The 13,034-nt window shown below is 36.3% G+C and overlaps 1 protein-coding gene across 1 annotated transcript; it reads left to right on the forward strand.

Moving 5' to 3' along the window:
• The first annotated feature begins 308 nt into the window (after nt 1–308).
• LOC131429916 (serine protease easter-like) lies at nt 309–10,015 on the forward strand. The gene is made up of 4 exons (XM_058594383.1): nt 309–571; nt 778–1,101; nt 1,194–1,302; nt 9,310–10,015. Exons 1-4 carry the CDS (start codon nt 499–501, stop codon nt 9,929–9,931), a joined length of 1,128 nt encoding a protein of 375 aa, XP_058450366.1. The 5' UTR covers nt 309–498; the 3' UTR covers nt 9,932–10,015.
• Nucleotides 10,016–13,034: the final 3,019 nt, after the last annotated feature.

The following is a 13,034-nucleotide window of genomic DNA, read 5'->3' on the forward strand; positions in this document are numbered from 1 at the left end:
ATCGCTGGGATTCCCTCACCTGCAGTATGGCCGTACATTATCATATGTTCGATGGAGCATGTCTCTCTACGTTCTTCCCGAACCACAACATGCAAATCTCCAATGATTCCAGCCTCAGTTTGTTTTATGATTTCACGGAAACGGAGAGAAACGGTGTTCATTAGGGTGACTCTGCTGTAGAACAAAAATTGATAGTTGATAAAACAGGTTTGCCAATTTCAACACATCAACTGCTGGTGATCGCACACACGTTAAAATTTGATCCGCCCTAAAGATCATCAATTCTCGTCGTTAACCAGTCCGACAGTGCTAGAGTAGTGTTGATACCAATTAGTCGTGTCGCGATCACGGAGTCAAGTGGTTTTGTTCTCACTGTTTTCGATCTTCCTCCCGAGCCGATAGAGCTTTGTTTCGATTACGGTCGTACGCTACGGTTGTTGTTTGTGTGAGGTTTTCCAAGTTACTTCGCTTGTTCAATGATCTCCCGTGGGAACCACAATGAACTGGTTTGATAAAAGTTGCGTTTTGGGACTGCTGCTGATCAACTGTAGTCTGTTGCTGGTTACTGCTCGTAGGTTTCCTTTTTTGTTGTAATCTATTCTAATTAGGGCAGAATTCGGGCAAGACGGCATAGAAATGAATAGGCAAAGTTTTGAAGGTTATCAGAACCGTATCATGTTTTTGTTCCGTTTCGTTCGCACACAGACAAACCGGTTTTCCCAAAAGCACTGTCGATGGCATCTAATTATATAATGAACCGAAGTTAACACATTTCAGAACAAACATGCATCGCACCGGATCAGAAGCCCGGCCGATGCATACTGCTGCGATCGTGCGGTAGTTTGTACACGTTGATCAAAAAGAAACCTTTACTGCCGGATGATCGCGTCTTCCTCAGCCGAAGCCAATGCGGATGGTCTGTACAGGACAATCACCCACTGGTTTGCTGTTCCGATCCTTTGGAGACACCGATCCGCATTGGAGCTTCTCTTCTGCCGGCGGTCGGTGTTTGTGGAATTCAGACTAGCGATCGTATCATCGGTGGGGTCAACACTAAAATCGATGAATTCCCTTGGCTTGCGCTGCTAAAGTATGCCAAACGTAAGTAAATACCCCGTTAGTGATTAGATCAACAAGAAAATCGTGTTTCATATATCTTTCCTCTGTGTGTATTTATGTAAATTATTTTTTAGCAAACAACCTGCACGGGTTCCATTGTGGTGGAGTTCTGATCAACGATCGGTACGTGCTCACCGCGTCCCACTGTGTCAACGGAAAGGACATTCCGACAACCTGGGATTTGTAAGTAGATGTTCGTTTGTCAGTTTTAAGTTTCTTGGTTGATTAGTCTATACGAAAAGACCATGCTCTTACTCTGATACTTGGTTATTTACTCAAATGATCGGCCCAGTGGATCGAAATAGGAAATAGTATATGCTTGAAAACAGTGATAAAGTAATTCCTAGATTGAACCCACATCAATTTCAGGAACTTAATTTTAAATTGTACAACTTTTTCCGCAGATTGCTTCGCAATTTCACCCAAATCTGATTCGCTGTTCTGGAGTTAATGGTTGATGAGTTGCATAATGTCCATATGAATTATTGATTCAAAATGGTCCTCCCTGAAATGTTTGCCTGCATTCTGCCAGATCTCCGCAACAACCATTTCCAGCAGAGCATTTTGCCTAGCGGTTATTAACAGTTTTATTTCTGTCGGATTCTTGCCATACAAGACTGGGAGAAACGTTTTGAATCGGTTCTACATTTTTAGCGCCTTTGGCTTTATTTCTTCAATAAGAAGTATACATGAAGGGCAATAACATTGCTTTCTCATTACAAAGCATGATATTAAATTAAATTATTCGTGTTTAAAAATTCTCATATTTCAATCTCATTTATTTCCCCGCTTGTACGCGGCGGGCAGATTTCTCCCCAAACGGCTGGCTATGTCTGCCAGCTATTTTTACCGGAATCCGTTTCCACCAGAGAATTTCGCCGTTTTGAATCGGTTCTACATTTTAAGCGTCTTGATTTTTTTTCAATAAAACATACATATGAAAGGCAATAAGTTATTGCCCTTCATATATAATAATCATGGAAAATGTTATTGCCAATAACATTACTTTCTCACTACCAAACATACCCATATTTCAATCTCATTTACCTCGTCTCAAGATTCGTTTTTTGTACGTACATGCGGGATTGACGAATATCAAATGAAGTCGAATAAAAAAACAAGAAAAAAGAAAGAGGAGGGAAATAAACAAGACACGTACGGCGAGATAATGACGCAATTTCGCCTGGACAATTTTGACAGCAGCCGGAATGCAGCCAGCCTTCTGACGGTTGCCAGAATTCTTCACAAGCGGGACATTTTGACTTAAACATCAGCTGTTTTTTCAAGAAGGACGAATCTAACATTGACAGCAATAGGGGAAAAAAATGTCGATGAATGTTTCGACTTTGGTTTCAAATCCTATTTATAAATTATCGTATATTCTCAGATCAATTTTTGATTAGTCTATGAGTTGTTGGTTTATCCACAGAAAGAATCAACATAAAAAGAGTTTCGCCCTTTTTCGATTTGTTTACTTTTATACTTCCTGTGTGAATTATGAAGTTACGCCCTTGCGTAATTGTATCGTCTCATTTACTATTTCCAGTAGTAAAAGGTCCGGAAACCATTCAAAATAAAGAAAATAAATAATTTCGCCCTTCTTAACTAGCAAGATAAGTGTCACCCTGTTTGTTGGCATGGAACATGGAATCATTTGAAGCATTTAATGGTAGGTGAGAGAAACTCGATTTGTTTACTTTTGTAAGATGCGCCCTTCTTTTAAAAAAAGCTGATATGAAGTCGAACAAAAAAATGAAGAAAAAAGACTGGATTAGCAAGAAACGTCCGGCGTAAGAATGACGCGGTTTCGCCTGGGAAGTTTCGACAGCAGCCGGAATGCAACAAGGCTTTTGCCGATTGTCAGAATTCCTTACGAGGGAGATATTGGTCTACAACCTGATTGAGCCGTTTTTCACAAATTTAAACCAAATTGCGCTAAAATTCGCAAGGTCTCCGTAAGGACATACACACTTAATTTTTTTCGCTGGATCTCGGTAAAATAATTGCCGAGATTTGCACAGCCGAGTACTCGGTAATCATCTGGGGAAAAAAAAGCGAAGTCTCGGCAATTTCAATTTGGACAAAAGGCAGTTATTACCGAAATTGTCAGCAAACAGTTTACTGTCTGTTCGGTATAACCATTACTGAATGTTTGGAATAAACAACGAAGTAAGATTTGATAATTACTGAGCTTTCAGTAATTGAAAGTAGACAAAGAAAACATTTTTATATTGTAAACATTAAATTGGGGATCAAGATTACATTTTACTTCCTATAATGACTTTCCCGTGGTATCCTGAGTTATTCGATAGCTACCACAAGTTGTTCAAAACGACGGATGTAACAATGAAAGATTCACTATGTTTATTTTCTCTTCCGATTATTGCGAAATATTCCTGCTTCTTCGGTAATTTATGCAGTGCAGATTAAAAGTTTGTAGCTATAGTTATTATTATCGGTAAATAACACATGGATCAATAAGTCCCGAGACTAAAGCAGAGATGGCGCTCGTAGTAAACCAGTAACCACGTCTTTCTAGAGTACTAACCTTTGCTTGAAACGGGTCAAAATTTTAAGTCGATCCGACCAGAAACAGCTGAGTTATCGAAGTTGGAGTAAAGTCCTTTTGTAGTTTGTTTAAAAAATGGAAAAAACCGAGTTTCGTGTTTTGATGGGTAAAAACACCGTGCAAGCGAAACAATGGATTGAAAAATGTTATCCGGACTCTTGTTCATCAAAAGTAACGATTTGTCGGTAGTTCGCCGAGTTTAAACGTGGTCGTACCGACACAAATGACGCGGAACGCTCGGGTAGACCTGTAGAAGCCGTTACACCGGAAAATGTGAGTGAAGTGTCAAAAATTATAATGAAAGATCGTAAAGTGAAGCTCCGTGTATTTACTATCCTTCGTGAAAAATTGAGCATGAAAAAGGTTTTTTCCAAGTGGGTGCCGCGATTGCTTTCGATGGAACAAAAACAGCAACGAGTCGATGATTCAGAAAGCAGTTTATCGCTATTTACTCGCAACAAAAAAAATTTCTGACCATGTGACCATGGACGAAACATGGATACATCACTACACTCCAGAGTCGAAGCGGCAGTCATCTGAGTAGCGCACAGCTGGCGAAAGCCGTCCGAAGCGGCCGAAAACGCAGCAGTCAGCTGGCAAAGTCATGGCGTCAGTTTTTTGGGATACGCATGGCGTGATTTTCATTGACTACCTCGAAAAAGATAAATCGATCAACAGTGATTATTATATTGACTTACTGGTGCGTTTGAAGGAGGAAATCGCAAAGAACGACCGCACATGCAGAGAAAAAAATCCTTTTTCATCAAGACAATGCACCCTGCCACAAGTCGATGAAAACAGTGGCGAAATTGAACGAATTGGGCTTTGATCTGCTTCCCCACCCCACACACTCGCCAGATTTAGCCCCCAGTGACTACTGGCTCTTTGCTGATCTTAAAAAAATGCTCCAGGGAAAAAGATTTGGTTCAAATGAGGAGGTCATTGCTGAAACTGAAGCTTATTTTGAAGCGAAAGATAATTTTTTTATAAACATGGTATTGAAAAATTGGAAAAACGTTGGAACCATTGTATCAGGTGATGTTGATGAATAAAAAAAAGCCTATGAGTAATGTCAACAATGTGTGCGTAAAAACAGATTCCGTCGCTTTTTTCCTGATTTTAATCAATAAATCTTCTATATGGTTGAAAAATAAACCAATCGGATCATTCTGCTTGAATTTGCAATTCAAGAAAAACGAAAATCTTAGTCTAAAACTCTTCCGCTTTCTTCAAAACTGCTCGAGAAAAAATATTTCAGTTTCAGCTTACATCCACTAACAAATTTGATTAGCAACAAACACATTCCTATATGGATTTCCTCTTGCAGAAATTATTGCGATATAAAGATTTACGAACCTTCTCTAAGTAAATCCGAAAAATAGGAACGTTTAATTTAACACGCGAACAGCAATGGATATGGAATGTTGTAAAACTATTTATTTTTCCGGAAAACTCCTTTTGTAACAGAAAATATTTAGTTTTGTTTATTTTGTGTAGCGCAATCTAGTACAAACGCATTGAAGCAGTGTTGCTAACTTTTTTATTAGGGAGTTGAAATCTACCACCCTTATTCTGAATAACGACGTATTGATTTTTCGATCGTATTTCATTTGTATTCCCACTAACGCTAGCAAAATCAAAGGTAACTGGGATTCGATCGAACCACATTCGATCGACAAATCAATACGTCGTTATTCAGAATAAGGGTGTACATTCATAAAATGTAAGCAATTTTCCATCAAACGTTAGTGAAAAACTGTTCAAAACTCAGTTTTTGCAATGACTGAGCGGAAATATATATTGAAGAAGCCAAGTGAAAGAAAAACTAACAGAAAAGATGAATTTTTGGAAAAAGATACCCTCAGAGAAAGGACTCGAACCTGCGTTCTTATGCATTCCGTGCATACGCGCTACCATTTCGCCACTCTGATCTTGTTTTAGTCACTCTAAAACGTGAAACAGACATAGTAGCAACGTACATCGAACATGGTCTACATCCTGGCCGTCACCCGACCGATACCTTACATCCAAACATCTTTTCTGTCCATCAAACACTAGTCCTCTCGCTTTATACCTATTTCTCCAATCAAGCATCGAGTAGGAGAGTGTATTTATAATCGCTTGTCACCTTCTTTAATGGTGCCAGTCGCTGGCTGGACATCGTCAGGCTTAACAATCATTTGAGAATAAATTATTGTTGAAAAAGATTGTTTGAAACTCAATCGTTCAAGCCACTTTGCTAAACTGGCTGCACTGCATATATGAATACATAGACACGCAGAGAAAAATATTGTAAATGTAACTAAATCTGGGTTTCACGTAACGATTTATTTTGTTGAAATAGTGACAAAAGAAAAATTTGTTTAATATAGCAAATATTGTTGCCTGAAACAACAAAACTAGGTATTTGATTTTGCTCAGTGGATTAGTTTGTTTCTATAAATATTTTGTTAATACCAACAAATATTTTACTTGTGCGTTCCTGTCAATTTGTTGACAAACAATTTCATAGTAAATTCAACTTGCAAAATCAGTTTAAAATGAACTAATTTTGGATAAAGGTAATATTTATAGTGTTTTGAATTTATAAACTTGGCAGTTGAAATAAATGATAAGATATCAACTTGAAATGATTAGTATTTCAACTTAAGCTTTTGTTTGTAAAAAATATTCATTTTGTTTTGTTTTTACGAGTAAAATGATTTCTTCCGAAATAATTTGAAGGCTTGTTTTTGGTACATTTTTCTTCAATTTATATATTTGTAAGGAATTCCAATTACATTTATATTCTATACTTTTATAATATTTATCTACATACCACAATCAATCCAATATTACTTTTTATACCCTTTCCCGGTGCCCTTCCGGTGAAGATAGAGATAACCTGCATCAAATATATGTTGTTAAGAATACGTATTATTGCAGTTTCTAATATTATTAACTATCAATACTTACGCTTGGATTGATGAAAAGCCCGATGAAAAATATATAAGCAGATAAAATTTTACTTTTGAAACGCGTAAAAAACTTTTCTGTTCATTCACGATTAAAAAAAACGACTCTGGTTTATGAGAAATAGGACTGATACGGTTCTTTTGAACAATAAACTTTGTTGTATCATTACACAAATAAGACAACAGATAAAATGAATAAATTTTGTTCTTCACATAAAGATAAAGCAGACTTGAATCAACATAGATATTGCGAATAAAATCAACTCTGCTTTTGTTGATACGCAATACATTGATGAATTATTTCAAGAATAAAATCAGCTGGAACAATTATTTTTTTCGTTTGGCAAGACCGAAATATTTATTCACATTGAACAGAGATCTTTGTTGATGTTGAAGGGAGAAAATGGTTTAAAACAATCATATTCTAGATTGAAATTAACATGAATCAGATTTAAAAATCTACTAACCGATTTGTTATTTTAAACAAGCTCCATTTCTCTGCGTGGATCTATGACATACGTACATTGACATTGACAGTGAGTGAGTGTTCCGACATTTCCGACAGAGAAAGCTGGATCTGAAAAAAAGAAAGAAACTTATGTATTATCAACAATAATTTGTTTTTACTATACTTACTGAATAGATCGTAGATTCTCTCGTCTTTCTTTTAGACTAATTCCATTTTTTTCTAATGGACACCGAAAATTTTCTCCGAGATATTTTGTCAGAAAATAACTGCATAATGTCAAACGAAAATGTAAAACGTAAATGACAGATCTAGCCGAATTTCGGCAAAAGCTAACACATATTACGAAATTTCGGCAAACGTATATGCTGATCTCGGGATAATCTCCGATGAGTTCAGCAAAAGATTTTGCCAAATTTCGGCAAAAAAGATGTACTTTGCCTAAATATCAGTAAATCTACTAAACCAATCTCGGAAAACACAATATTGATTACTAAGGCTGTGAACCATTTCACGGTTTATTTTAACTTTTGGTTAAAATCTGACACTTGAGTGGTTATTTGGTGTCGAGTAGTTAAATTTGACTAAAACTGTGGCCCATTTCAAAATTTGACGGACGGAAAGTTATTTGGGTTTATTTTCCACTGGAAATAATTTCAACTAAAGAATTAGTATTAGAATTTTCATTGCGAGATTTTTTTCAGTGTTGGAAAATAACTATCGATCTGTCAAAAATAACCATGCTCTCGAGCAGGGTTATTTTTGACAACATCAAATTAACCACTCGAGTGTCAGATTTTAACCAAACGTTAAAATTAACCGCGAAATGGTTCACAGCCTAAACAATCAGTAAAATTGTGGGTTGTCGATCTGTCTCGGAATTTTACTTTACCGAGCTTGAGAATTGGGTTTAAGTGTGTACACACCTAAATCCGATTCTCGAGCTCGGCACAAGAAAATGCCGAATTAGATCGGCGAAACGAAATTTTACTGATTGTTCAGTGATCAACATGCTCTTTTCCGAGATTCCAAGGTTTGGCATAATGTATTTTTAAACTAGTCAGTAAACGACGAATATATCGAAATTAGAAAATCTGTTTGCCGAGCTTTCATTGAAATTCGGTGAGACACTTGTCATATCAGAAGTCGATTTTGCATAGCACTCCATCGTAATTTGAATGATAAGTGAAATTGAAAACTCTCTATTTTCCAGAGATACTTTAAAATATTTATTCATTTCAAGTTAGAAGCGTTGTGGAGCACTAGAAACAAATGTGTTTAAAGTTAGCAATTATAAAACATTCCATTTTCTTCAACCTAAGCTTTTGTGATAATTATTTCTTACAATAATGAATCGAAACCTTTTCTGCGTCATCAGTGGATGACTTAACAATTCATTATTAAATCCCGATCATTTTTGCCGATCTAAAATTGTAAACTTGTTACTGAAAAGTTCGACAATAATTGACAGTTACCAAATTTAGGATTGCCGACATTCTCAGATCATTGTGCATTTTACCGAGCAATCGGCTGTGCAAATCTTGGCAATTTTTTCGCCGAGATTCAGCAATAAAATTTAAGTATGTATACGAAATTCATTCACATTTCAGAAGGCAACTTATTCAAAAGCGGCCCTTACACGATCATTAAAAGTGTCATTACTAAAAAGTAATTGCACTTTTAATGATCGTGTAAGGTTTACGAGTTCAGTAATGACACGAGTAATGATGGAATTCCGGATTTTCCATCATTACCAACATTATTTCTTCTTCTTAAATTTTGTGTGGAAGTGCTGAATATCTTTAGAACTATACGCGAAAAATGACAAAGTGTAGATTTAAATTGTTAATATTTCTTTAACCTTAACGTTTCAATGGCAAATCAAATTTATTTTCAGCTAAACGAAAATAAAAATATTGCTATTGCTATTGCTGGAGTAGTTACAAATACTCATCATTAATAATGAACGTGTAATGCTAAAAAGTAATGATATACAGTAATGCAGTAATGACGAGCGTTTGAGCAGATGTGTCATTACTTAGTAATGACACTTTTAATGATCGTGTAAGGGCCGCTAACAGAACGCCGTACATGTACAGTATAGTGACCGATCAAATTTCGCATGATTTTTTTTCGAAAGGACAGTAAAACAGTAAAAAAAAAGAATATTCTAAAACAGCGTTATTTTTCATTCATTCTAGAGTTGAGGTTCGCCTTGGTGAATGGGACACCTCGACCGCACAGGACTGCGACGGGCTCGGTGTGGATTCCGACTGTTCACCGGATCCAGTGGACGTGATAATCGAACGCAAACTTCCCCATCCGGACTACAATCCTCAATCACTGGAACAGTACAACGATATTGCCATGCTTCGGCTGGCACAGCGGATTGCCTATTCGGAGTTCATTAAACCGATCTGCTTACCGCGATCGGTCGAGCTGAAGAACAAAGACATCGTCGGTCAGCACCTGCAGGTTGCCGGATGGGGACGTACGGCCACGGCACGGTTCAGTAATGTGAAGCAGAAAGTCGGTGTCGACGGCGTTGAACTTGCCAGATGTAATGAGGTTTACAAGCAAGAACAGGTCGTTTTGCGCGATGGACAACTGTGTGCTGGAGGGCTGGCCGGTAAGGACTCCTGTCAGGGTGATTCCGGAGGACCTTTGATGGCCGTAACGACCAATGATGCGAAGACTGCCTACTGGTACCTAACCGGGCTGGTGTCGTTCGGTCCGACGCCATGTGGCCAGCAAGGATGGCCTGGAGTGTACACCAATGTTGCCAAGTATGTCGATTGGGTCGAGTCGAATCTAGTGGAATGACATGTATCTTTACTAACTGTTTTACATTAATACTCTACAAACGAGAAAAGCTTAAATATAGGAATAGTGTTTGCGCTTTTCGAATTCATTGCCTCTCAGTGATGTGTTCTTTTTTTTAAATGACTGGTTTTGAATAAAAGGCCTTCAGCGGGAGTTCCATTCATTGAAATTCAAATGAATTTATTCTTAGCAAAATATTATTGTTCATCTTTTACAAAACTTTTTTTGGAAGCTCTTTCAAACTTTTTAACAACAACTATAACAATTCTAAAAATGTATGCGCTGATAACATTTTTTGACTGTATAAGTTATACTTTACCTTGAAATACGAAATACTCGGTAATCTTCTTGGCAAAAGATAAATCGCTGAGAGTCTCGGTATTCACATATTCTACAAATGACAGTTTCTACCGAAGTTGTCAGCTAGAAATTTTCCTGTCTGTTCAGCATAACCTTTATGAAATGTTCGGCAAAAGCAACTAACAATATTTCAGCTATTGAAAGTGCAGAAATGAATTCGGTTCTATAAATAATCAACAAAAATGTTTGGTTGTTGTACTAACTGAATGGATATTAGTTTCTCACATGTTTCTTTTTGACTACTTCCATAATATCATCCAATGATCACCGGTAAATTTCTGCAAAATATTACGCTGCGTAGTGCCAAGCGAAAAGGTAAAGAGTAAATGACAGTAATCTTGCCGATCTTCGGCAAAAACAAACACATATTTCGAAATGTCGGCAAACGCATCTGTTGATTCCGGTATAATCGTTATTTACTGATGAGTTGAGTAAAAGCTTATGCCAAATAACGGTTTTCAATGTTTTCTTCAATAAAATATTGTTAATCTGTTTAGCGGTTTGTATTTCTTTTTGATTGAAAGGAACACTGCATCAGAAGACCCCGTCGTTCTTTTGTGTTTCAATACTTTGTGGAAAATTGTTTGTTTTATAACAGAGACTAAAAAAAACCAACTCCTATTTATAAACGAAATCTAGGCTATGTTATACAACGCCATCTGTTCATATTTTGGAGAAAAGTACATGGAAACAGAATTTTCATTTAACCTATCATGGTAAATGAATTGATGAATGACATTAAAAATGCTAATGCGTATGAACAATTGTTCCAAATTCCATATATGTATTGTATGTTCTGTTTGACTCCATTTGGAAAAAGTATCATTACATTGATGAACGTATCGATAGTCCCAAGGACAAAAGGGCCTAGCTGCAAATGACACTTTTGTTAACTTTCTCTTTTGATTATTATGGAGCCATTAACGAAAGTTTCTAATATAAATCGAAAGCTTGTTGTTTTACCTTTAAAGCTTTAATTTTCAATCGGGTGAATCGTGTAAGAAAAAGTAAACAAAGAGAGACCTTTTTTTCGTGGGACTATCGATATTTTAAAATATAAATCTATCTATATGGAAAAATCGTTTCCAATTCGATTACGACTTGTAAGAGAGTCATCTTTATAGTGAGCACCAGTCTCTGTTATAAAACAAACAATTTTACACAAAGAAATGAAACATAAAATAAAGAAGAGGTCTCCTGATACAGTGTTCCTTCCAATCAAAAATGAAATACAAATAGTTTAGCAGATTAACAATATTGATTTGAAGAAAACAATGAAAACTTCGTTCATCTCTAGGACATTTCATTTACTTAAGTCTAAAATTTTCAACTGCTCCTATTTTCTCGCTTACTTTGATTAATATTGAATTTAAGGTGCACGGTTATTGAATACTGTATGTTAGGGTGCTACATATAAAGGGTGATTTTTTAAGAGGTATAGGATTTGATTTTCAAAACACCAAACAGAAAATTTGAGAAAATTGATGAAATATTTATTCGAGTCGATAGAACGATCAATATAATTTAGTGTTTGAAGATGATGACATGCAACTGTTGGCCGCAAAGCCAAAGCCTTGGGTTTAGATTCCTGTAGTGGAATTCGACCTGCTGTTTCAACAGACTTCGCAGCCGATTCAGAGTGTACAGAACCATTGCATGGCTGGTGCTACGATCCTATTGAAACTACGAATCCTTTCAGAATTTTTCATTCGTAATTCCATGTAGAAATCGTAATGAATTCCGAAAAAATGCCAACTCCAGTGCAACAACCGATTCCGAATGATTTTTTCTTCCAACCGTTTGGTTCGGTAATCTAATGAAATTTAGTGAGAAGATACGGACTGAATTGGCAATCCGTTTTTTTTCTTATTCTTTCCCGATTTTGCACGTTTTCGAGCTGTTTTTTTTTATTTCTAAATATAAATATTATATAACTGAAACTATTAATTTAAATCTTCAAGTTCTTTTTATATACAGAACTAGTAAATAACCAGTTCTTCTCAAAACTCCAGCATAAACTATTGAAATTCGCTGGAAATTAACAAAAGTAAGTCGCCTAACTTTTACACTAACACATTAAAAAAATGAGCGGAATATCAATGATATTTATAACATTTATAAACCGGCAGTCGAATAAGAATTCATTACTCATTCCATCATTACGATAACGCGGGCATCCTCCATGGTCGAACATAGAATGATGCTAGCAAAGGGTGATTTCATAGATTCGATTAATTGTTGGGTTTTGTATTTGGACATATTTTTTTCACTACTTAAGGCCATCGTCCAAGTACCATGCGCGCCATTTTTACAGATAATTGTGAAAAATTACAAAAAAAGCTTAGTTTTTCAGTGCTATTTTTGATAAGACTCGGAATCCTCCGAATTTTCCAGCCATTTTCACCCTGTAGATAGAGAAAATTATTTCAAAGGTCTGTATGTTTTTGGTTTTGTCAAATTTTTCGAAATTTCCATCGAAAATTTCCTAAAACCACCCGCGCGCGTAGTACTTGGACGATGGCCTTAAATAATGATTAGGTAATAAACGTGATACAAACAACACTCTTACAGTAAATAATCCAACGAGGAAAAAAAATGTTCAGAGATGAATTTTGAAGTAATTTCGTAACTCTCACGAAATGACATCCAGTCAGCCAGTGTTTGCAGATCGTCGATTGAAAGCATCCAACCGAATCCCCAATCTTTCCTCGAAACACGACATCAAGGACAAGTTTTTTTTTAA

Source organism: Malaya genurostris, chromosome 1 (genome assembly GCF_030247185.1).
Source record: "Malaya genurostris strain Urasoe2022 chromosome 1, Malgen_1.1, whole genome shotgun sequence".
Lineage (NCBI taxonomy): Eukaryota > Metazoa > Arthropoda > Insecta > Diptera > Culicidae > Malaya > Malaya genurostris.

Excerpts from the sequence above, each read along its gene's own strand:
- LOC131429916 (XM_058594383.1), top strand. The coding sequence starts at position 499 with ATGAACTGGTTTGATAAAAGTTGCGTTTTGGGACTGCTGCTGATCAAC. Across the intron at positions 572-777 it reads TCTGTTGCTGGTTACTGCTC|AACAAACATGCATCGCACCG; the intron begins GTAGGTTTCCTT and ends AACACATTTCAG. Across the intron at positions 1,303-9,309 it reads ATTCCGACAACCTGGGATTT|AGTTGAGGTTCGCCTTGGTG; the intron begins GTAAGTAGATGT and ends CATTCATTCTAG.